Raw genomic sequence first — 25579 nt, forward strand, 5'->3', positions numbered from 1 at the left:
CCACCCAAGAAGGATGGGGCCCTGCTGAGTCTGGTTCCTCTCAAGGTTTCTTCCTGTAATTTTCAGGGAGTTTTTCCTTGCCACAGTCGCCCTCGGCTTGCTCAACAGGGGTTTTTGTATCTGTTGGTCCTGGATTTTGTAAAGTTGCTTTGAGACAATGTATATTGTAAAAAGCGCTATATAAATAAAGTTGACTTGACTTGACTTGACTTTTTCCTCGGTGCTGTTGCCCCCGGTTCTCTCATCAGGGGTTTTTTGGTCATGAAATAGGTAGAACTGTCAATTGTAAAGAGAGCTACACAAATAAATGTGACATGACAAAGCTGAGAGCATGTTATTTATTTGATTATTGATTTTATACATCTGTCAGCAATCATTCAGAGTCACATACGAACATCCACGTAATCGCGTCCAGTAATAGCTTTGACAGATTTAAGCTATCGTTCATAAATTGTACGTGTTATATTATACAATCGTACAGCGCATAGTCAAAGAAACAGAGTCATGCAGGTCATACAGTATGTCTGTGCTGTATGGGGACACTGGCAGCTGGCTATCCTCCTTAAGCAAGGTCCTTTACCCTCTCGGCTCCAGGGAGGCCGTACAGAGGCTGACCCTGTGCTCTGACCACAGCTTCTGAACAAGCTTGGATACACTTTTGATGGAATTTGATGGTACTGTACACAGTACACATTATATGAGGGTTCTTCAAAAACTTTCCGCACTTTTTAAACTCTATTTATTAAGAATTTCAAAAACAAACTTCATCACTTTTTTACACAGTCGCCTTCCGATGCATTTTTCCAGCATCGTACCAACTTTTTAATGCCGTCAGCAAAAAACGTTTTTGATTGAGCGTGTAGCCACTGATACCGCGATTACTACTCTACTTTTTGAAGATCCCTCGTATAGGACGTGTTCTGTTCTTCTATTCAGTTAATAGCTGAGATAAAATGCTGTCATTATTATTATTTAGACACTTGTGTGGTTTCTTCGCGTCCGGACCAACAGCTGGAGCACTAAACACCCTCGTTCTGGTTTAGTTTGGACGATTATAAAGGGTTTGAGCTTGAAAACTCAACAAAGGGCGACACACAGGCGGATCTGAAGATATATTACAGGATCGCGTGTCATTATCGATCGTTTCACAGCCTTACTTATGGTGTCGTACTTGCCGAAGTATTCGGGCGTAGTTTTTGATAAATAATGAACATTTTAATCAGCCTTCAGGTCATAAACCAAAGCAAATTGTTTGTTTCAGAGCCAGGTGGACATTTCCTGCTCGAACTTCTGTGGATCGATGAAAGGCTTATTGATGCATTTGATCATCAGCTCGCCACAGTAAGCGCATTCGGAAGCGACGATATCGTCGATATCGGATTTGAGCTGCTCTCGGCTTCCCTGGCCCTTCCCCAGGCTGACCGTGTCCTCCTCTTTGGGTCTGTGCCGGGTTTTGGCGGTCTGTGTGGTGGCGGCGAGCTTCTTCTGAAGCTCGTCCAGCTTGCTTTGCTTGTAGGCTGAGAGGTGAGGCGTGACCTCCTGGAACAGGCAGTCGTAGTGGAACATGTGTCCGCACAGGAAGAGGTAAAAGGGCCGGTTGAGTAAGGGGAAGTCGCAGGTGGCGCACTTCTCCTGCGACTCCACCACGCCGTATTTGTTCCTCATCTCCTGGATGTCCTCCCGGATGCGCTTGGCGCTCTCCGTGGCCTCCTCCATCTCCTGCTTCAGCTCCTCGATGTGCTGGTTGTACTCCTCCAGCGAGATGCAGATGGCCTCCTTGAAGTGGTCGATGGTGACGAAGTCGGGGAAGAAGGGCAGGATGTCCTCGATCTTCAGCAGGTTACAGCTGGACAGGCAGTTCATGGCCTTCTTCACGTCCTTCTCCTCCTGGACCACGTGGCGGGCGATCTTCAGCCAGAGCTTCTTCCTCAGCTCCTCGTCGTCCTCCGGGAGATCGGCGCACGACTTGGCCAGATCGACGTCGACCTGAATGGAAAGATCGTTTAGAAATCAGTGATGTCGTACATTTTAAAATCCCAACAACACTGCTGCACCTGCTATAATTTTACTAGCAAAACACACTTTATCATGTGACATTAATGTCACAGCAATCCTGAAAATCTGAATACTAAGTGGTCAGTCTGGGTCCTTTTTGACTAATGAATGGTTACGGGGTGAAAACGTTTACAATGCAACAGATGGGCTACAGTCAGTAATTGTATACCCACAAATTTAATCAAACAAGGAATACACGAACAAGATAGATGTTCCTAATAAAGTAATTAAAACAAATAAAGAACCATAAAACTTCAAATGTAACTTTTAATTTCATGTTCATCAACTGCTTTATCCTGGTCAGGGTCGCAGTTCCGATGGGAAAAACTAGGCGCAAGGCAGGAATACCCTGGACAGGGCTGCAATCCATAGCAGCCCATTTACAACTGTGGTATTTAGCAGATGCATTTATTCAAAGCGACTTACACTGAACAGTTCAAGCAATTGAGGGTTAAGGGCCATGCTCAGGGGCCCAATGGGAGCCGAGTTCGAATCTCAGTGCTATAGGTTGTCCAGATGTCTACACAGACATGATTGGCTAAGTATGAGACAATGGAAGGGGGTGGCTTAGTGATTCAGGTGGTGGAATAGTAATCAGAAGGTTGCTGGTTCAAGTTCCACCACCGACATGTTGCCACTGTTGAGCCCCTGAGCAAGGCTCCCTCATTATTTAGTCAGATTACAGCTTCAAAATAAGGCGCCTCAGTAGGAACATGTTAGGGTATCTAAGAATTTAGACATGTCCTCTTTTTAGGAATGTAGGATGACCTAAAATGTGTCTCTGTAGAGAGATCACCGGGTTTACTTACCTGTAAGGCTAAATCCACAGCTTCCTCGTACAGCTCCATGATCTTATAAACCAAGACGCACGCTTGGAGATAGCCGTGTTCGGCACAGAGCCGCAGCGCGTACTTCAGGTCGTAATGGATTTCCGAGGCGTGCGTACCCGCCTGCTCGAGATACCACAGCAGAGAGTCCGGCTTATATTTGGCGTAGAGTGACAGCAGGTAGTTGTGGATGGCCTCTTCCGTGACCGCCAGCTCGTACACGCAGAACTCCATGTAGCGCACGGTCTGGTTGATCTGCTCGGTGTTCCCGATCTGACCGTAGTTCACCAGCGCCGGGATGAGCTGCTTGGGGTCCAGGCGCTTCCCCATCTGGATCCAGGCGTCGACCACTTTCTTGGGGATGTGCTGCATGAGGACGGGCGAGAACTTGTAGAAGAGCTTGTCGTCGCAGTGCTTGGAGAGGAGCTCGAGGGCGGCGGCGTAGTCGTCGTGCTGGCAGTGGTGAGAGATGACCCGCTCGTAGTCCTGCATTATGACGGCGAAGTAGACCATGTCGTCTACGTTTCCGTGGCTGGCCAGGAGGTCGTAGATGGTGCTGCGGTTGTTGTAGAAGCACTCCTTGAACTTGGCTTTGCACAGGAAGGAGCGGAAATCGACCCGGGTTTGCTGAAACGCCGGCCTCTTCCCGTCGTCCGCTTCGAGCCGCCCGAGCCGGTTCAGGTAGAGTTCGGTTAACCAGGTGACCAGGAGCGTGATTTGCGTCCTCTCGCTTTCTTTCAGGTTCTCCAGCTTCTTGGTGAGGAATTCCTTCAGCGCTTCTTCTTGCTTGGCCTCGATGAACTTCAGCGCGATCTCTTCGAAGTAGTTCTGCGTCAGAGCGTAGCACTTTGCGCTCTCCAGGTAGCGTTTGTTCTGGAACCAGTGCTCGGCCTCCTTGGCCAGAACCGTGTCCCTGCACTCGGGTCGGTCCTTGCAGTATTCCTTGGCCAGCTCGAACTTCTTCATGTTCATGTACATCTGCCAGACGTCTCTGGATTCCCTCTGGATGTGGTAGCGAAAGACGGCTCTCTCGGTGTAGATCCAGACCAGCCCGCCGACGGGGTCTTTGATCATCTTTTTGAGGGCGCCGAACTTATCGGGGAAGACGTCCTCGTGGACGACCTGTCCGTTCAGCGTGCAGACGGCCTTGACGCGATCGGGCATCAGGAGCAGGAAGTGGAACTGCGTGAGCACGATGGAAACGGGCTTGTTATCGGCGAAGTCGACGTCCGGCGTGTATTCCCACACCTGGAGGTCGCTCAGAAGAGAGTCGGGGCGGACGCAATCCAGCTGGCCGTACAGAACCCCGTTGCCCATCATCCACGCGAACGCTTTGGGGCTGGAGCGCAGCTTGGACGTGTAGAACGCGATCTCGCTGTAGCCCATGTTCACCGGGAACTCCTGAAAGCTGGGTAACAGGTCCTGATTCTGAGCGAACACGGCGCTGAAGCCCTGCTGCTCCGAACCCTCGGGGAGCTTGCTCACGAACTGGAAGAGCCGCTTCCGAGTCGTGGCGACGACGAAGTACTTGGATTCGATCCCGCGCTCCACCTCCAGGCAGCACACGGGCGCGGGCTTGCCGTCCTCGTCCAGAGAGTGAACCTGCCTGAAGTACTGGTCCGGATTGGTGTTGAACAGACTCCCCTCCGACGCCGAGATCTCCGCCTCGAAGATGACGCCCTGGCTGGTACCCACCAGAATCGGGCCGGTGTTCGTCTCGGTGCCGAATTGCTTGTTCCAGGCCACGCTTTCGATCAGGTGGCCCCTCCAGCGAGAGAGATTTCGAACCTTCTGGGTGTTTCGATTCAAGTAGACGCACTCGTTTGTGGTCAGACTGATCACCAAGTGAGACCCTGAAACAAGCAATAAAACCTTTATTTATCCACATTATATGGGCAAAAGTATGTGGACACCCCTCAGTTTATGGAGTTAATATATCCCAACAGACTTATTTTTCATTTTATTAGGATTTTAATGTCGTGTTTTACACTCTTTGGTTACATTTATGACAGGACAGGTACACTATATTGCCAAAAGTATTCGCTCGTCTGCCTTCACACGCATATGAACTTCTTAATCCATAGGGTTTAATATGATGTCGGCCCACACTTCACTGCTATAACAGCTTCAACTCTTCTGGGAAGGCTTTCCACAAGGTTTAGGAGTGTGTTTATGGGAATGTTTGACCATTCTTCCTGAAGCGCATTTGTGAGGTCAGACACCGATGTTGAACGAGAAGGCCTGGCTCACAGTCTCCGCTCTAATTCATCCCAAAGGTGTTCTATCGGGTTGAGGTCAGGACTCAAGTTCTTCCACACCAAACTGGCTCATCCACGTCTTTATGGACCTTGTGCTTTGTGCACTGGTGCGCAGTCGTATTGGAACAGGAAGGGGCCATCCCCAAACTGTTCCCACAAAGTCGGGAGCATGAAATTGTCCAAAATCTCTTGGTGTGCTGGAGCATTAAGAGTTCCTTTCACTGGAACTAAGGGGCCGAGCCCGACTCCTGAAAACCACCCCCACACCATAATCCCCCCTCCACCACACTTTACACTCGGCACAATACGGTCAGACAGGTACCGTTCTCCTGGCAACCGCCAAACCCAGACTCGTCCATCGGATCGCCAGACGGAGAAGCGTGATTCGTGATACTTTTGGCAATATAGTGTAGTTACTGGTAACACATTTACATATGACGCTTTTATCCAAAGCCACTTACAGTACTTTGACAGTATATTTTCTAAGCAACTGAGGTTTAAGGGCCTCGCTCAAGGGCCCAACAGTGGCAACCTGGCAGTGGTGAGGCTTAAACCAGCGATCTTTCCATTACTAGTCCAGTACCTTAACCGCTAGGCTACACCTGTCCAAGATTACACAAGATTCATCAGGTCCAGTTTAATATCAAACACAGTCATGGACAAATCTGTATCTCCAATTCACCTCACTTGAACGTCTTTGGACTGTGGGAGGAGACCGGAGCTCCTGGAAGAAAACCCGGAGAGACCACAGGGAGAACATGCAAACTCCACCCAGAACCTTCTTGCTGTTAGGCGACAGTGGTAGTAAAGTGGTTAAAGACTAGTAAGCACTAGTAAGCAAAAGGTTGCCAATTTAAGCCCCACCACCACCAGGTTGTACTGTTGGGCCCCTGAGCAAGGCCCTTAACCCTGAATTGCTCCATTAATATTCAGTTATAATTGTAAGTTATTCTGGATAAAAGCATTTCTTTAATGCTGGATGTTCTATCCCTAGTGGTTAAGGTACTGGACTAGTAATCAGAAGGTGGCTGGTTCAAGCCCCACCACTGCTAGGTTGCTGCTGTTGGGCCCTTGAGCAAGGCTCTTAACCCTCAACTGTCAATTTGGATAAAGGCATATGATTTAAACTAACTGGTGAAGTTCATCGATTTAAATAAAAACGTCCCTTTCCACCCTCATTCTTTCACATTAGTACGTACAAATAAAGGTGTGTTTACCTGTCGGATCCAGAAACAATTTATGTACTTTACTGTCGTCCTTCCGTCCCAACTCAATCTGGTTCGGCTGATCTGGCTTCCCGAGATCAATCCTACAAAACAATAATCAGTTATATACATCGATCAGCCATAACATTAAAACCACCTTCTTGTTTCTACACTCACTGTCCATTTTATCAGCTCCACTTACCATATAGAAGCACTTTGTAGTTCTACAATTACTGACTGTAGTCCATCTGTTTCTCTGCATGATTTGTTACCCCCCTTTCATGCTGTTCTTCAATGGTCAGGACTGACATGGTGGTGGTGTGTTAGTGTGTGTTGTGCTGGTATGAGCGGATCAGACACAGCAGCGCTGCTGGAGTTTTTAAACACCGTGTCCACTCACTGTCCACTCTATTAGACACTCCTACCTAGTCGGTCCACCTTGTAGATGTAAAGTCAGAGACGATCGCTCATCTATTGCTGCTGTTTGAGTCGGTCATCTTCTAGACCTTCATCAGTGGTCACAGGACGCTGCCCACGGGGCGCTGTCGGGTGGATATTTTTGATTGGTGGACTATTCTCGGTCCAGCAGTGACAGTGAGGTGTTTAAAAACTCCAGCAGCGCTGCTGTGTCTGATCCACTCATACCAGCACAGCACACACTAACACACCACCACCATGTCAGTGTCACTGCAGTGCTGAGAATCATCCACCACCTAAATAATACCTGCTCTGTGGTGGTCCTGTGGGGGTAACAAAGCATGCAGAGAAGCAGATGGACTACAGTCAGTAATTGTAGAACTACAAAGTGCTTCTATATGGTAAGTGGAGCTGATAAATGGACAGTGAGTGTAGAAACAAGGAGGTGGTTTTAACGTTATGTTAGAAAGCTTGAAGATTAAACAGATGAAATATAACAAACATCCAGATAATCTATCTGACTTTAAACCTGATCAAATGTCAAGTACCCCAGTTAGCACCTCTAATCTCGTAAGACATCAGCAATCAGTGGCTATAACGGTCATTTATTGTAACGTAAATGTGCGAGTCCACCTTAACAGAGTGTCCTTCCCCAGACTCATGCATAACTGGTTGTTGCAAACAGCGAAGTGATTTATCTTCTCCGGTGGAGAGAAATCGATGCGTTGCTTGTTGAAGATGGGCTTCTCTTCCTCCAGCCTCACATTCACGAAGCCTGAAAAACAAAGAGGCCTCGTTTATTCAGTTTATTTATTAGAATTTTAACGTCATGTTTTACACACTGGTTACACAAGATTCAGCAGTTTACGTTTTTAATGTCAAACACAGTCATGTACAATTTTGTATCTCCAATTTACATTTTCAGCATTTAGCAGACGTCAAAGCAGTTAAGGTTTAAGGGTCTCGCCCCTGGGCAGTAATGAAACCTGAACCCACAACCTTCTAAGCGCCTGTACAGTAACTTTATGAACTTTAAACCTGTATGTTTATGTAAACACAAAACTGCTTTGCTTGGAGGGCCTGGGCTCAATTCCCCAAATCCTTTCTGTGTGGAGTTTGCATGTTCTCCCAGTGTCTGTGTGGGTTTCCTCTAGAGATGGGACGATCGATCGGCTATGAATCGGTATCGGCCGATTTTTAATCAAAATATGCTATCGGCGATCGGCGATATTTACTAAAAGTAGCCGATCCGATCGTGTGATATATAAAGATCACGTTAAGTTAACGGCTCAGTGGATCGATCCAGACTTTGAGCTACGAAGCACCAACCATCAGATCACCATTCATCAACCATCGTACAGAAACCACAGTGAAAGCTCTTCATGACCTAAAATAACATAATTAACGTTGTGCATCATACATACGATGTAATTTTGCTGATTGTAATATTTACTTTAAAAAGATAATTCAACCCGGTCACATCTGAGTCGATTCTATCAGCACGTTATATAAACTCCTGGTTCACTTTGGTAAATCGTAAGCGGTTCTTACTTGTGATGTAGATGAGAACAGAAAACGTTACAGAGCCAATCAGAGGCAAAAGTTTATTCATTACCAAATTCGTTAGTTCAGGATCATCTGCTGAACTTTTAGCTCCTTAGACGGAACGAGTCTGACTCGGTTACAGATCTGTGGTAATAACAGTTTAATGAAGCTTTTTAATGTAAGAGAGTCACACAGAATGTTCTGTAGTAGCTGGTGTTTATTTAAAACCACGACATTAATTAATAACAGTAAACACGGAGAGATAACTGAGAAGAGAAACTTACACTTCGCGAAAAATGACTCGTGAATCAATGAATCACTTATAGCGATACAGTGAACAAAGCGTCTCTTCTAAAAGCACAAACACACACACACACACACACACACGCGCGCGCGCGCTGCTCCGGTTTATCTTCACTGTGAGGCTCTTTTTAAGTTTATTTATTTTATTTACTGCTAAAGTCACGCACTGATCTCCATTATCCCTGCCCTACCTGCACGTCTTTGGACTGTGGGGGGGGGGACCGGAGCACCCGGAGGAAACCCACACAGACACGAGAAGAACAAGCAAACTCCACACAGAAAGGACCCGGACCCCTTCAACTGGGAATCAAACCCAGGACCTTCTTGCTGTGAGGTGACAGTGCTACCCACCGAGCCAGCAATTTAACTAGCCCTGTTTAAATCTCAGTCATAATAACTAGTGAGGAACAAGGACGTCATGCCACAAGGGTAAATTTTACATTTACATGTTCAGCATTTAGCAGACGCCTTTATCCAAAGCGACTTACAGTATTACAGGGGTTAAGGGCCTTGCTCAGGGGTCCAACAGTAGCAACCTGGCAGTGGTGGGCTTGAATCAACGACCTTCTGGCGCTAGGCTACAACTGCCCACACGCTGACATTACATTTACATTTGTGGCATTTAGCAGACGCTTTTATCCAGTTATACAGTTTTATACAGCAATTGAGGGTTAAGGGCCTTGTTCAGGGGCCCAACAGTGGCAACTTGGCAGTAAACAAGCTTGAACCTGCAACCTTCTGATTACTAGTCCAGTACCTTAACCACTAAGCTACCTCTGTTCCAGCAGAACGTTCAATATCACCAGATTCATTTGCTGCATGTACATATTTCTGGACAGGTGACAGCCCAGTAGTTAAGGTACTGGAACAGCAATCAGAAGGTTGCCGGTTCAAGCCCCACTAAACCCTGTGATGGACTGGCGGGCCTGTCCAGGGTGTTTCCTGCTCCTGCCTTTTGCCCAATAGGGCAGTGGTGGCTTTTTGGTTAAAGACTGCACTAGTAAACAAAAGGTTGCCAGTTCAAGCCCCACCACCAACAGGTTGCACTGTTGGGCCCCTGAGCAAGGCCCTTAACCCTGAATTGCTCCATTAGTATTCAGTCATAATTGTAAGTCGCTCTGGATAAAAGCATTTATTAAATGCTGGATGTTCTATCCCTAGTGGTTAAGGTACTGGACTAGTAATCAGAAGGTCGCTGGTTCAAGCCCCACCACTGCCAGGTTGCTGCTGTTGGGCCCTTGAGCAAGGCCCTTAACCCTCAGTTGCTCAGACTGTATACTGTAACTGTAATGTAAGTTGCTTTGGATAAAGGCGTCTGCTAAATTCAGAAAATGTAAATGAATCAGACTCACCGTGGTAAAACAGACAATGAATGAATGGTACTGGAACAGCAATCAGAAGGTTGCCGGTTCAAGCCCCACTAATGTCAAGGTACCACTTTTAGTCCCCTGAACAATTACTTGCACTGTATTTGATCAAAATTAGATAAAGAATTGAGCAGAATTCTTAGAAAACCATAAAATACAAATAAAAACACTTAAATAATAAAACTACCACCAGTGCTGATGTGATATTTACCCGAGTGAGTGATGCCGATCATGTTAGCAGCAGGCAGGCGGCTCTGCAGGTGTCTGATAGTCTGAGAATCTTCATAATCGTCAAGTATAGTCGCCATTGTGTCGCTGTAGAGAATTCCTAAACAATTAAATAAATCTCATTGTTTACTAAAGCAGCTCTATTATTATTATTATTATTATCCAGCTAGCTTCAGCCGGCTAAGCTAACCAACAGTTAGCCGACAGCTAGCCCGCTATGATTCAACTACTTTGTGTCCTTGTGGTCCTTTTCACTCCAGTAAGTATAAAGTAAAAAAAAAATAAAGTGTCTTTTGTCTTATTAAATATAAAAAAGTAAGATATGAAGCATTAAAGAGAAATCCAGAAGGAGAGATTTGTGTAATGTAATGCTCGCCCTGAGCAGCTGTCTGGTGATTATGATCATGTGACTGGAGAAAACTCTACAGTGCAGTTTTACTTACTGTCCACAAGAGGGCGCCATGTAACCAGCTTCAGCTCTACATATTATTATTAACAATTATTAACAAATATTAATTATTATTACATTATAAATGATTATTAAACTACTTAATTAATTAATAATAATTCAATGCAATAATTTATTATAAATTTTATAGTTTATTTTATTTTATAGTTGATTTTACCCACTTTATGACACAGTGATGAGTACAGTGAGGAGCACATTCAGTGCAAGACTCATTCTACCAAAATGCACCACAGAGCACCGCAGGAAGTCTTTTCTAACTGTGGCCATCAAACTCTATAATTCCTCCCTTAATGTGTGACACAATGGTTCATCTGTGCAATATTCAGTGCAATATTTTGTATTCATATGTGCAATAATAATAATGCAAGCATTCAATTATTTAATTATGTGTGAAATAACTTTTTAACTTCTATTTGCAAATTTTTCTTCTTTTTTCTTTGTTTTAAGCTAGTAGAGTGTTTATTCTTTCTACATAAATGGGTGCTACTGTAAGAACTGCAATTTCCCTCTGGGATCAATAAAGTGTTCTGATTCTGAATTTTTAATGGGTTTTTTTTATTATAGTGCATACATCTGTCCTGGATTACTCACTCACTCACTGTTTTAACCAGTGGGCACAAGGCACACAGTAACACCATCAGTCCATCGCAGGGCAGATACACACGTTCTAAGAATGAAGAAGACACCATGGAGAAAGATAGAAATAGATAGACAGACAGACAGACAGACAGACTGCAATTATATAGCCGCAAGAGAAAACAAACAAGCATAAAACAAACATAAAATTGTATTTTTATTTGTATCTTTAAAGTCCTTGTGTAAATGCACTAAGGAAGCCTGCAGCTCTCTTCCCCATGTTTGTTATATATATTGTAAATATGAGTAATTTTTTATGAACCATTTATTGCGTTTGATGTATTAGTACACGGCATAAAATAATTTAATAATAGTAAATAGGGCAAGTCGTAGCCTAGTGGTTAAGGTACTGGACTAGTAATCAGAAGGTCGCTGGTTCAAGCTCCACCACTGCCAGGTAGCTGCTGTTGGCCCCTTGAGCAAGGCCCTTAACCCTCAATTGCTCAGACTGTATACTGTCACACAACTGTATGTCGCTTTGGATACAAGCATCTGCTAATTTAGATTATAATTAACTAAAACTTGCTCGAGGTAATAAAGTAATAAAAATAAAATATATTATAGAAAAATAGCAGGAATTTATAAATAATACAATTTATTAATTTTTAAAGAGAAGAGTTCTTAAGCAGTATTAAGGTTCTTTTTGTCGCCCCATGTCTGTTTGTTTTTTCCCCCTGTTTGTTATTGTATACCCACAGGTAGGAAGGCAGGTAGGTCTCAGTGACGTAGCTCACTGTGTGGGCGTGGTTATGTAAATCAGGTCCCTTTTGAACCTCAGCTGTGCAGCTCAGTGCAGTGAAGTCAGTTCAGATCAGATCAGTGTGTCAGTGTGAGAGTCCATGAGTCCTGCATGGAGGGATGAGCTGGAGTTACACCGACTTTAAAGCCTCTTGTTGTATCGTACTTTGAGTTTTGGTGCTCTTCAGGAGTTTTACAGAGCTCAGGTGTTGCTCAGGTGTTGGACATGCCACCCCAAATGGATTATATGTACCAGCAGGAACCGCGGGTCCCCTCAGTGTGTTTGGAGCAGCAGGATTCATTAGAGCCGCTCGTCAGCTGTATGCTGGTGGGAGATGGAGCTGTGGGCAAAACCAGTATGATCGTCAGCTACACCAATAATGGATATCCCACTGATTACAAGCAAACTGCCTTCGATGTCTTCTGCGGTAAGTAAGCCTTATAAGCCTTAAATATGTGGACATCTCTCCAGTTCCTTAAAATTAAGCAGGATTTAAGTTTGTAACATGTTTGCAGATCAGATCTCTTTGGTACCAGTGAATATACTGGCAAAAAGTCCAAAACATTTCAGTTTTTATCTTTATGATGAATGTTGTCCACCTCAGCTGACCCTACATATTTCATTTGCATTATTACTTTCGTTTTTATAGGGCGATTCACAAGAACACCATTTTAAAACCATTTCTGAACACACTACACCTTTGGTGGAGCCTAGTCTATTCCACCCAATTGCCTGTAAATCACCATAAATCAGTTAACTATGAAGGGTAACTTCTTAATCTTAATTTTACAACTATTAAAGCTTTGTCAGGTTGTTCTGTGACTTTTTTTTAATATGGTATACACTCTGTATTATAAAGATTTAAGTTGGGGGTTTGTATATGTGTATTTACTTTCTTCTATTTATTATTTACGGCTGTATAAATGGGTGTAAATCGAACATTGAATACAGTGTTTGGATATTGTACATGTAGATAATGTGTGGTGGTCACTGTTTGTATGTAAGTTCAAGTTAAACAAGGTGAAAAATAATACAAATACTTATATATAAACTCAGATCTGCTAATGTAATGCTTAAGATAAAACAAACAGTATATTTCAGCTTAGTTTAACTGAAGTTTGTTGTAGTAGGAAGGAAGGAATCATAAATTCATATAATAGGATTTTGTGACTTATGTTTTATAGTTTTGTATTGTACATGATTTTAATGGAGTTCTCATGTTTTCCATGCAGGACAAGTCCAAGTAGATGGAACACCAGTACGGATCCAACTAATGGACACAGCTGGACAGGTAATTAGTCCTACAATCTATGTGCCTTTTTAACTAAAGACATTTACTGTAACTTGTGTATTTAGGTTGGAGTTGTCCTTTCTGTGTGGAGTTTGCATGTTCTCCCCGTGTCCGCGTGGGTTTCCTCCCACAGTCCAAAGACGTGCAAGTGAGGTGGATTGGAGACACTAAATTGTCCAAGACTGTGTTGGATATAACCTTGTTTACTGATGAATCTTGTTTAATAACTACCGTTCCTGTCATGAATGTAACCAAAGTGTAAAACATGACGTTAAAATCCTAATAAACAAACAAACAAACATGTTAAAGGTTAAATCATCTGCAGTTGCCAATGTATTGGATAAGACTTTAAAAATTTTAGAAATCTGCATTGACATAGTGGCTAATAACTATCTATAATACTTTTGCAGTTTAGTCTGAATGGAAAGCAAATGAATTATAGAATGCATCAATGCAAGAACTGAGATTAACTAAAATAATCCAGACTGGGCACACTAGTGACGCAGTGGTCTATTACATCTAGCCTAGAATCTCAGCTGTGCTACTGGCCGACCATGCATCTACACAGACATGATTGGCTATGTTTGAATGGAGTAATCCTTGCTTTGCACCCAGTGGTTTCCAGTGAAGCCGTGACTTTCAGAAGGAATTTGGATATCACATTTCCATATCACATCTAATTAACACACCTTTATTTTGATATTCTGCATTGTTTTAATGATTACACACGACACATGATAAAGACTTTAGAAGGTAAATAATGATGATTTGAGTCATCAGCTTAAAGTACTTTAGAGAGAATGTGTCGGGGCTAAACTGCATCGTATAAACTATTCAATAATGAAATGTATTAAAAACTCTAGAATTATGAACTAATAAACAGAGGCTTTAAAAGTACGATCTAAATCTTTAAACTTAACTTTCTAAGAGAGTTGTTTAACCTTCTCGTCAGTTTGGTTTCAACAGGCTTACAACTGTAAACAAAAGTTGGTCTTATGTGCAGCACCAGCGCATTTATTTATAGCAGTATTAGGAAGTGTTGAGTGACTACCATGTGTTGTGAGCCACAAATATTAATTAATAAATATTAATATTAATAATATTTATAACGTATGTAGAATCTATATGTGTATAATAATCATCATTTTTTACATTAATTGAATTTATCTTGAAGGATTACATTCAAATCTATAAAAATAACTACTAATCAGAACTGTAGACTTCTTTCTCTAAAAGAAATAAAGTAAGAATGTAAAACATCTTGATCAACACTGTGATAAATAATGGAATGTTATGAGGTGAGTCCTTATCTGTGCATTTTTGCCGTTACAGGAGGAGTTCGATGGCTTCCGCTCGCTGTCGTATGCCCACATGGACGTCTTCCTCCTCTGCTTCAGCGTGGTCAACCCTACTTCCTTCGAGAACATTACAAAAAAATGGATCCCGGAGATCCGCTCCTGCAACCCGTCCTCACCCATCATCCTGGTGGGCACGCAGTCGGACCTGTTGCTGGACGTGAACGTTCTGATAGACTTGGACAAATACAAGGTAAAGCCCGTGCTGGGCTCGCGGGCCCGGAGCGTGGCGGAGAAGATCCGAGCCACGGAGTACGTGGAGTGCTCGGCTCTGACGCAGAAAAACCTGAAGGAAGCTTTCGATGCCGCCATATTCGCCGCCATCAAACACAAGGCCAGAAAGGCCAAAAAGATGAGACTGTCGGACAGGCGCGCTAAAGCCTTTTCTAAATGCAGCTGGAAAAAGTTCTTCTGCTTCATCTGACCCCGTGGGTCGAATCATGAACTGTTATTTATTTGGAACGTCGATCGATTTGTGTGAATCTTCACAGACTTGTGTTGGATGATCTCAACGTTTTGGATTGAGAACTATTTACACGAATCATTCCACGATGTAGCTGATAGTGCAGAGACGGCCGTGACGTGACGTGAGTCAGATAACGAGCAAACAGACCCGGCTTATACCAGTTCAGGATTAAAATCCACTTTTAACAAGGAAACTCTTAAATTTACTCAGGGTTTAGTCCACGTACACACCCTGTCATTTTTCCCCTTTTGGACTCACCAGAATCAAATCAGTTTATGAAATGAAACACCAACCGTATGTAAATACTGAACATTTGCATTATCTGACTGGGTAATGCCTGAAGCTCTACACGGCTTAGCTTCCTACACGTAGGTGTCTGTGAGAAGCTGCCTGGGAGGAGAATGGCTGTCAGTCGTTTCTCTTTGTTTTCGGTGCTACCTTGTCAGACGGGACTTTTCATATGCAACACGTCCAGCCCAGGCCGCAGTGTAACCCGTATTCGCGATTGTCCTTTTGAACATTTAAGAGGTGACTTCACAACCCTAGGATTCAGTTTGCTCAGCCGGCCGACATCTCTGAGCTGGCTATTGTCTTGCAAATCGATCTTCTCAATGAGGGTTCATTCGGGTCCTGACGTGGGATTGTGAGCCATGGTTATTCGCTACTTTTAGCTGTATTTTAGTATTTTAAAGCTGCAGTATATAAATTTAAAGCATTATAATTTAGAGAACATCCAGGCTGTTTCCTGATGTTGTAGTATCAGTTACAGACTGTAATTGTATCTACGGATGGCAAGTAAACACACACTCATGTTAAAGTTGGGGTGTAAAGCAATGGGGACCTGTGAAGTTTGACCAAATTTACGAAGTTCAGGGCAACACAAGTAATCTAATGATGTAATACAGTTTTCATGGTGCTCAAACTGCAACATGAATACAGCTACGCAGTAGACCCAGTAAACGTGTAGATCTAAACAACGGAGGGTACACGGCAATCCCAAATTTCTTAGTATTGATAATCGTTGCAATAATACAGCCAAGTATACAGCATTTTCGCAAGGGAGGGATATAATTTTAGGGTTGGTATAAAGGCGCAGTAAAAATAGGGGCACATGAGTTTGTTTAGATTGGTACTCCAGATTTCTTCCACCTTTCAGAAATCTAGGTGTAAGTGACTTGAGTGAGGGACTGGGAGATGAATTAGAACTCTGGTCTAACCCTATCTTGTTCATAGTGTTCCTGGGTGTCTTGGATACACTGTGACCCTGATCAGATTACTTAAATGAATTAATGAAAAGTTGTTTAATTGCACTTGACGTTTTAAATTAATCACCCTAAATTAAACACACTTACAGCTAATTTACTGTATTTAAGATATTGAAGACAAAAACTGTACAGTATGAGGCGGGTTAAAATGTTATGACACGTTTTTTTAGTATTTCATGTTTTGTGTTCACTCGTTTGTTTACATTTCCAAGTAATTAGAAACTGTGCACTAAAAATTGAGCAAAACAAGTTACTCCTAGGTTCCTCCTGTACGGGTCCTTACCTTAATTTTATTTAAACAATCAATCAAACGTTTTAAGCAAAATACAGTAAAACTCCTTAGTCATGTTAAATGTATTTATTGTTAAGGGCTTAATATAAATAAAAGGTAAAAAAGGAAAAATTAAGGAAGACTCTGTGAACATGAGTGTTTCTTAATTTTTTAACATCATCTGTAGCTCACTGATCATCACCAGTAAATATGTTAAACCTTTTTAATTGAGCTTTATGATAAAAGGCAAATAGTAACAAAGATATGTCAATGTAAGTGATTAATGGGCTAGTCAATAAAAATAAACATTTAAAAACAAACAATAGGTGTAAAAGCAGACAGTTTAGCAATGAATTTTATTTAACTAAGAGATTAAAGCAACGTTATGATCTTAGAATCTCCTATTCAGTATGTAGAACATTATAAATACCATAATGTTGCATACACTAAAAATGAAATCAGGATTATTTCTCTTTCATGAAGACGTGAAATCCCACAATGCTTTGCCTCTGAGCCTGGGTTCGTTTGTTTGTTGATTGCAGTTGTTATCTTGGTAAGATGAACGTGTTAATTTGACACACATGTAAAAACGATGTAAAATATTCAGTTTTCTTTGCTAAAACACTCGTTCTTTATGCTTCTTGTGGAAGATTTTTACATTCTGTTTATTTTTAACAGCTCTGTTTTGATGCCGTAGGCAAGAAGGACTTTCTGCGTGTTCGATATTCCACGGTTCATCTGTTCGATCAGTCAGCATTTCGATCAGAATTATGCTGGGTGTTAAACAGTGTTGGAAGATGTTTTAATAAAATGAAGTGAAATGGCACTTGAATTGTGTTTCTTTTTTTGTTGCATGAAATGCGTAATCCAATGTATGTGGACACTTTTAATCTGTGGATTCAGCCAAACAGCCAAACCAGGTCTAATGTCCAGATTCTCACCTCACCCTATGTGACAAACACTTATCCTTATGTAGCAGTTATCTTAGCAAGGTCATTTACATTTAGATACTCGGCATTTAGCAGATCCAAAGTGACTTAAAATACAGTTACAGTATATTGTCTAAGAAATTGTGGGTTAAGGGCCTTGCTCAAGGGCCCAACAGTGACAACCTGGCAGTGGTGGGGCTTGAACCAGGGATCTTTTGATTACTAGTGCAGTACCTTAACCAGTAGGCTACAACTGCCTGTGTCTGTGTCTGTGTCTGTGTCTGTGTGTCTGTGTGTGTGTGTGTGTGTGTGTGTGTGTGTGTGTGTGTGTGTGTGTGTGTGTGTGTGTGTGTGTGTGTGTGTGTGTGTGTGTGTGTGTGTGTGTGTGTGTGTGTGTGTGTGTGTGTGTGTGTCACAAAAGTGAGTACACCCCTCACATTTCTGCAAATATTTTATTATATCTTTTCATGGGACAACACTATAGACATGAAACTTGGATATAACTTAGAGTAGTCAGTGTACAACTTGTATAGCAGTGTAGATTTACTGTCTTCTGAAAATAACTCAACACACAGCCATTAATGTCTAAATAGCTGCAACATAAGTGAGTACACCCCACAGTGAACATGTCCAAATTGTGCCATTATTATCCAGCACTGCCTTAACCCTCCTGGGCATGGAATTCACCAGAGCTGCACAGGTTGCTACTGGAATCCTCTTCCACTCCTCCATGATGACATCACGGAGCTGGTGGATGTTAGACACCTTGAACTCCAGTTTTCGAAGGGAGGGGATCATGCTCTGTTTCAGAATGTCACAGTACATGTTGGAATTCATGTTTCCCTCAATGAACTGCAGCTCCCCAGTGCCAGCAACACTCATGCAGCCCAAGACCATGATGCTACCACCACCATGCTTGACTGTAGGCAAGATACAGTTGTCTTGGTACTTCTCACCAGGGCGCCGCCACACATGCTGGACACCATCTGAGCCAAACAAGTTTATCTTGGTCTCGTCAGACCACAGGGCATTCCAGTAATCCATGTTCTTGGACTGCTTGTCTTCAGCAAACTGTTTGCGGGCTTTCTTGTGCGTCAGTTTCCTTCTGAGATGACGACCATGCAGACCGAGTTGATGCAGTGTGCGGCGTATGGTCTGAGCACTGACAGGCTGACCTCCCACGTCTTCAACCTCTGCAGCAATGCTGGCAGCTCTCATGTGTCTATTTTTTAAAGCCAACCTCTGGATATGATGCCGAACACGTGGACTCAACTTCTTTGGTCGACCCTGGCGAAGCCTGTTCCGAGTGGAACCTGTCCTGGAAAACCGCTGTATGACCTTGGCCACCATGCTGTAGCTCAGTTTCAGGGTGTTAGCAATCTTCTTATAGCCCAGGCCATCTTTGTGGAGAGCAACAATTCTATTTCTCACATCCTCAGAGAGTTCTTTGCCATGAGGTGCCATGTTGAATATCCAGTGGCCAGTATGAGAGAATTGTACCCAAAACACCAAATTTAACAGCCCTGCTCCCCATTTACACCTGGGACCTTGACACAAGACACCAGGGAGGGACAACGACACATTTGGGCACAATTTGGACATGTTCACTGTGGGGTGTACTCACTTATGTTGCAGCTATTTAGACATTAATGGCTGTGTGTTGAGTTATTTTCAGAAGACAGTAAATCTACACTGCTATACAAGCTGTACACTGACTACTCTAAGTTATATCCAAGTTTCATGTCTATAGTGTTGTCCCATGAAAAGATATAATAAAATATTTGCAGAAATGTGAGGGGTGTACTCACTTTTGTGATACACTGTATATACTGTATGTATGTATGTGTGTGTATATACAGTATATATACAGTATGTATATATATATATATATATATATATATATAGAGAGAGAGAGAGAGAGAGAGAGAGAGAGAGAGAGAGAGAGAGAGAGAGAGATTCACAACAAGCATTTAAAATATGTCAGTGTCACTGAACACTAACTCGATAGCAAGTTGATAAATCAAGGTTCTTGCCCTAAACAACTGTGCTGTTACTATTAAGTAAAAGCACCTAGGAACAACAACAGCTCAGTCACAAAGCACTACCACAATGTGCTGTTTAAAATAAACAGCACAGGTTGTAGCCTATCGGTTAAGGTACTGAACTAGTAATCAAAAGGATGCTGGTTCAAGTCCCACCACTGCCTGGTTGTCACTGTTGAGCCCTTGAGCAAGAACCTTAACTCTCAATTGCTTAGACCTTATCTAAGTCAAATCCCAAAACTGTAAATGTAGAAAGGCAACTGTAAAGCAGCCTCGCATCCCTTATATTTGTCTTGTCTTTGTTCAAAACATTGTTTGAAAGTCTGTTTCAAAAAGTAACAGTAATTATAGCCACAAATGAGCCAAATCAAGTCCATATTGCAGGTTAATAGGAGAAAATATTTTTAGCCCTAACTATGGTTTTAATAAAGCTTGACTGCTAGGGCTAGGTAGGTGCACCCAATAAATCAAACCCTGCCCCCATGGTTCTAGCCTAGACAACCTGTGAGCGAGTCCTGTGCCTTTGGAGGCAACACTGAAGAGGATTATTTGCTTGGATTTTGAATTTCAAAACAGCTTGTGCTAACTAACCAAATTTGACCAAATCTTTTGCCAACTAAACTGCTAAAGCAAAGTTAAATTACACTATTGAATTCATTTTTACCATTTTTACACTACACAAAGTAAAGTTTAGCTAAGATTTAGTAGCCAGTTACCAAAAAACACAGTAGGGCCTCATTGTACATTGCACTATTAAAATAAACATCAGTAGTGAGGATTGTTAATGTGCATAACAAATAAGTCATGAGCTTGAAACTCTGGATGAACATATTCTTGAAACAACAAATGAATATACACCGATCAGGCATAACATTATGACCACCCTCCTGGGTGACTGGTCTGCGGTGCTCTGTGTATTCTGACACCTTTCTATCAGAACCAGCATTGACATCTTCAGCAGTTTGAGCTACAGAAGCTCGTCTGTTGGATCCGACCACACGGACCAGCCTTCGCTCCCCAGGTGCATCGACCCCAGGTGCATCGAGCCTTGGCCGCCCATGACCCTGTCGCCGGTTTACCACTGTTCCTTTGTTGGACCACTGCAGACCAGGAACACCCCACAAGAGCTGCAGTTTTGGAGATGCTCTGACCCGGTCGTCTAGCCATCACAATTTGGCCCTCGTCAAACTCGTTCAAATCCTCATGCTCGTCCATTTTTCCTGCTTCTAACATCAACTTTGAGGATAAAATTGCTCATAATGTTATGCCTGGTCGGTGTACACAGTACAAAAAAATTTAAATGCAGAATAAAAGCTGGTAGTTTGTGTAGCTCTGTACAGAAATGCAAGTTCCAGTACTTGGTGTAGAAAACTGTAGTCGAATGGTTGCTAGTGCAAGTCCTGCAACCACCAAGATATCACTGTTTGGCCCCTGAGCAAGACCCTTAACCCTCAATTGCTTAGATCGTATACTATCATAATACTGTAAGTCGCTGTAACCCTCAATAGCCTGGATTGTATTCAGTCAAAATTCTAAGTCAGTTGAAACCTAGTGGTTAAGCCACTGGACTTGTCATCAAAAGGTCGCTGGTTCAAGCCCCACCACCGCCAGGATGCCACTGTGTGGGTCCTTGAGCAAGGCCCTTAACCTTCACTGCTGCTCCTGCTAGATGTGATGAAACCCTGGCTTGTTTATACCAAAAATGTCAAGAACTCACTACTGAGTTTATCACAGACAAATAATGAAGAACTCCAATATTTTTTTACTAGTTCATTTAATTGTGTGTTTATATGATTTGTGTAAATCCTATTTATTTAAATTATCCTTCAGGCCACCCTGCTGAGACTGGTTCTTCTCAAGGTTTCTTCCTGTAATTTTAGGGGAGTTTTTCCTTGCCACAGTCGCCCTCGGCTCGCTCAACAGGGGTTTTTTGGTCTGTGGGTCCTGGAGTCTGTAAAGCTGCTTTGAGACGATGTCCATTGTAAAAAGCGCTATACAAATACATTTGACTTGACTTGACAATTGCTTAGACTGTATACTGTGAAATTACTGTAAGTCAAGTTGTTTTGGATAAAATAGTTGGCTTAATGTTATAAATTCATGGAATGTTAATTATTTTTAAGCCTTCGTGGATTTAAGTGTATAAACTTGCGATGGAGTTTGTTAGAGCTGTGTGAGGTGCTTCCCCCAAACACACCATTATGTAGTCTAAGTACCTAGCTATTTAATTTACCAGTGGTGTTCAGTGACTAAAAACACACTCAGATTTTTGGTACTGGGCTGTTTTATGACATTAAAGATGCATTGGTAATATTTGGCAGTTCCTATAGTTAGGAAATTGAATACAAACCCATATGACAGGTCTCTGCCGGTCGCTTGTGATTGGATTATTTCAGACAGGTGGTCATGTGATGACGTGCGTCTGTGACCACTTCCCAATGTGGTTTAGGTATCAGATCTCATTTCACACTGTTTATAACTCTTATTTGTGCTTTAAAACAGATATAAAAAAGAGCATAGGAAGATAAACACACATCTGAAGAATGGGAGCTGTAATCCATCGTATCAGGGATTAAATTCGTAATAACTTAAAAGACACGACGTAAGACGTACTCCTTTATGTGTCAATGATCTGTGAATCACATAAATAGAGAGATAAAGTGGCTGATAAACAGCCTTGAGTGAATGGAATGGACATTCCATCAATCACATTGTGTGTGGGATTTGTTATTCATCACGTTGTGTGTACTGGATCTTCCAAGGTAAAAGTGTGAACGACACAAAGCTGGTGCGTTAGCATTAAAGGTAAATGGTAATATCTGTAATCTCTTGTTTGAGAGGGACATTAGGAGACACTCGAGTCAGTCCTAATTAAGTAGTCCTATGTTAATAAATGCATTTATAATTAGGCCAATACTACAATATTGGCCAGTCTGTTAAATGTTAGCTGTAATATAGCATATAAAAACAGTGCAGTCTTAATCTGGTGTTCAATTCTAGACTTATTTCTAGGTCTAATGTCCAGATTTGCATGGTGGCTCTGTGGGTAGCACTGTTGCCTCACAGCAAGAAGGTCCTGGGTTTGATTTCCAGGTGGAGCAGTCCAGGTCCTTTCTGTGTGGAGTTTGCACGTTGTCTGCGTGGGTTTCCTCCCATAGTCCAAAGAGGTGCAAGTGAGGTAAATTGGTGATACAAAATTATGATTAAGTTTAATGACTGTTTGACATTACCGATCCTGTCATGAATATAACCAGAGTGTGTAAACATGACGTTTAAACCCTAATAAATAAAGAAATAATAAAGATTCTCACCTCACCCTATGTGCCACTGCATCCTTAAAGTGCAATTAAATAGTTAATTAAAGTACATTAAAACAATGTAATTAATTACACAATCTGCATAGAATTATATCTATATATGTATATAAACATGAACATGGAACATGACCTGTTCACAAATTTAAAAAACCCTAACAAGCATTTAAAATCAGAAAAAGTTGGGACAATATGGAAAATCCAAATAAAATAAATACGCAGTGTTCCTTACATTTACTTTGACTTATATTTGATTGCAAACAGGATGAAGACCGGGACAAAATAAAAGCTGAAACACTAAATCACTTGGTCTCCTCGGTGCCAAAATGTCTTTTAAGTGGTGAAAAGGAACGGCAACATTACAAAGTGGTAAATGCTTTACTGTCCCAACTTTTTTTGGAATGTGTTGCAGGCCTGAAATGCAGGAATAGATGTTTATTAATAAATGAAATGAAGTTGAGCAGATAAAACATGAAATATCTCAGGTTCATCCTGTCTGATATCAAATAAAAGTCAAAGTCATTTATTTTATTTGCATTTTCCATGCTGTCCCAACTTTTTCTGATTTGGGGTCAAGGATGTAATCATACAAAAAGCACAGATCTAAAGTAAGATATACTTTTAACTTTTTATACTTTTAATTAATATTTCTCATGTTCAAAAGAAATTAAAGGAAACAACAGCTACACTAAATCAAACTGTCTCTCTAAACAAGAATACATTTTTATGAATCCATTTCTTAGCAGATAAATTTTTCCTGGTCGAAGCAAAGTATTCGGGGTACTGTATTCCCAATATGTTAATCATGTTTGTGGTAATGCCGGCTAGTGTATTCTGTATTCAGCCTTGAGTATTTTGTAGGGTCTAAATCGGACACTACTTGTATGCAGAGTTATATGCAGAAACTTCATCTGAGGCTGAGCTGAGTGTAAAGACTGTCCGACTGTTCTCACATGTCACACGGTTTGTTCTATTGAAATGTTCAACAATATACAAGCCGCCAGTCGTGCCATTCAGGTTTAATGCAGCTCATTATTAAGACACTCGGGCTCATCTGAGGGATCAAGTGACTCAAGGGAAGAATAAAAGTTTGTAATGGCCACATCATACACGGTAATAAAGGTGTTCCGTGCAGCATGACATCATGGTACAGTGCAACTTCCTCTTTACTCATTTATTTCATTTAATTCAGATTCTGATCACATTCTGATGTGTTATTTGGTCTCCTGTTGACTGTGAAAGCTTGGCTTGCAATCAATGCCCCAATGTTTATTTTCAAACTCCTTGCTTTGTGCGCAAGGGCACAGTCATGCTGGAACAGGAGAGATCATTTCCCCCAAACGTTTCCAGTTGGAAGCATATAATTTATTTTATAAAATTAATTTCCTACCCACTTAAGCAGTGTGTGTGGATAAAACACCAAAACTCAGTATATTCTTCCGGTCATATGTCGCAGCCAGGGATTCATGTACATTTTAGATTTTAATTTTCTGCATTTAGCAGACACTTTTATCTAAAGTGACGTACAATTATGACTGAACACAATTTTAAGCAATTGAGGATTAAGGGCCTTGCTCAGGGGCCCAACAGCGGCAACTTCTGAATACGAGTCCACTACCTTAACCACTGAGCTATCACTGCCCTAATTCAGTGATTCCCCCAACTGTTCTTTTTCTGTGACTAAATGATTCTTCTTTGTCCATAAATATTACAACCCCAAACCAGAAAAAGATGGGACAGTATGGGAAATGCAAATAAAACAAAAACACAGAGTTTCTTACATTTATGACAGGATGAACCTGAGATATTTCATGTTTTATCTGCTCAACTTTATTTCATTTATTAATAAACATTTCAGGCCTGCAACACATTCCATAAAAAGTTGGGACGGGGCAATTTAGGGCTAGTAATGAGGTGGAAAAAACTAAATAATTATGTGATTCCAAACAGGTGATGTGAACAGGTGATTGTGATCATGGTTTGGTACAAAAGCAGCATCCAGGAAAGGCTGAGTCCTTGATGAGTAAAGATGATCAGAAGATCCAGTTTGTCCACAAATGTGTGAGAAAATGATTGAAATGTTTAAAAACAATGATCCTCAAAGAAAGATTGGAAGTGATTTGCATGTTCTCCCTCTACAGTGCATAATATCATTAAACTTGGCCCACTTCTTTTCTCTATCTACACCCGCTCTCTGGGTAAGGTCATAGCCTCCCATGGCTTCTCCTACCACTCCTATGCAGATGACACTCAGCTCATTCTGTCATTTCCTCCTTCAGACACACAAGTCTCAGCTCGCATCTCAGCATGTCTGCGAGATATCTCACAATGGATGTCAGCTCATCATCTAAAACTCAATCCCAGCAAGACAGAGATGTTGCTCATTCCCGGAGATCAGTCTCCAACCCAGGACCTAGTCATTTCTCTTGATGACTCCCAGATCAGACCATCTGATAAGGTAAGAAGCCTTGGAGTTGTCCTGGATAACCAGCTGACCTTCTCTCCTTATATAGCCAACATGACAAGATCGTGCCGGTTCCTCCTGTACAACATCAGGAAGATTCGACCATTTCTCTCCAGGGAAGCTACCCAGATTC

General features: G+C 42.0%; 2 protein-coding genes across 8 annotated transcripts; one reads left to right on the forward strand and one right to left on the reverse strand.

Annotated features, from left to right (window-relative positions):
• Window positions 1-324: 324 nt before the first annotated feature.
• On the reverse strand, window positions 325-15012 carry vps18 (VPS18 core subunit of CORVET and HOPS complexes). Of its 7 annotated transcripts, XM_063002370.1 has the most exons (8): window positions 14671-15012; window positions 12302-12389; window positions 11266-11341; window positions 10189-10292; window positions 7396-7537; window positions 6358-6449; window positions 2865-4735; window positions 325-1986 (listed from the first exon to the last, which is right to left on the reverse strand). In XM_063002370.1, exons 2-8 carry the CDS (start codon window positions 12348-12350, stop codon window positions 1258-1260), a joined length of 3063 nt encoding a protein of 1020 aa, XP_062858440.1. In that variant the 5' UTR covers window positions 12351-12389; window positions 14671-15012; the 3' UTR covers window positions 325-1257. The 7 variants fall into 7 exon arrangements, with proteins under 7 accessions (XP_062858440.1, XP_062858437.1, XP_062858439.1 ...); XM_063002367.1 differs by having other exon boundaries at window positions 11266-12389; XM_063002369.1 differs by lacking the exon at window positions 14671-15012 and having other exon boundaries at window positions 11266-12156; window positions 12302-14510.
• Window positions 12275-15119, forward strand: rhov (ras homolog family member V). Its single transcript, XM_063002374.1, has 3 exons — window positions 12275-12476; window positions 13282-13340; window positions 14673-15119. The coding sequence occupies exons 1-3, from the start codon at window positions 12275-12277 to the stop codon at window positions 15117-15119; spliced, it is 708 nt and encodes a 235-aa protein (XP_062858444.1).
• Window positions 15120-25579: the final 10460 nt, after the last annotated feature.

The sequence above is a fragment of the Trichomycterus rosablanca genome, chromosome 9, assembly GCF_030014385.1.
Source record: "Trichomycterus rosablanca isolate fTriRos1 chromosome 9, fTriRos1.hap1, whole genome shotgun sequence".
NCBI lineage: Eukaryota > Metazoa > Chordata > Actinopteri > Siluriformes > Trichomycteridae > Trichomycterus > Trichomycterus rosablanca.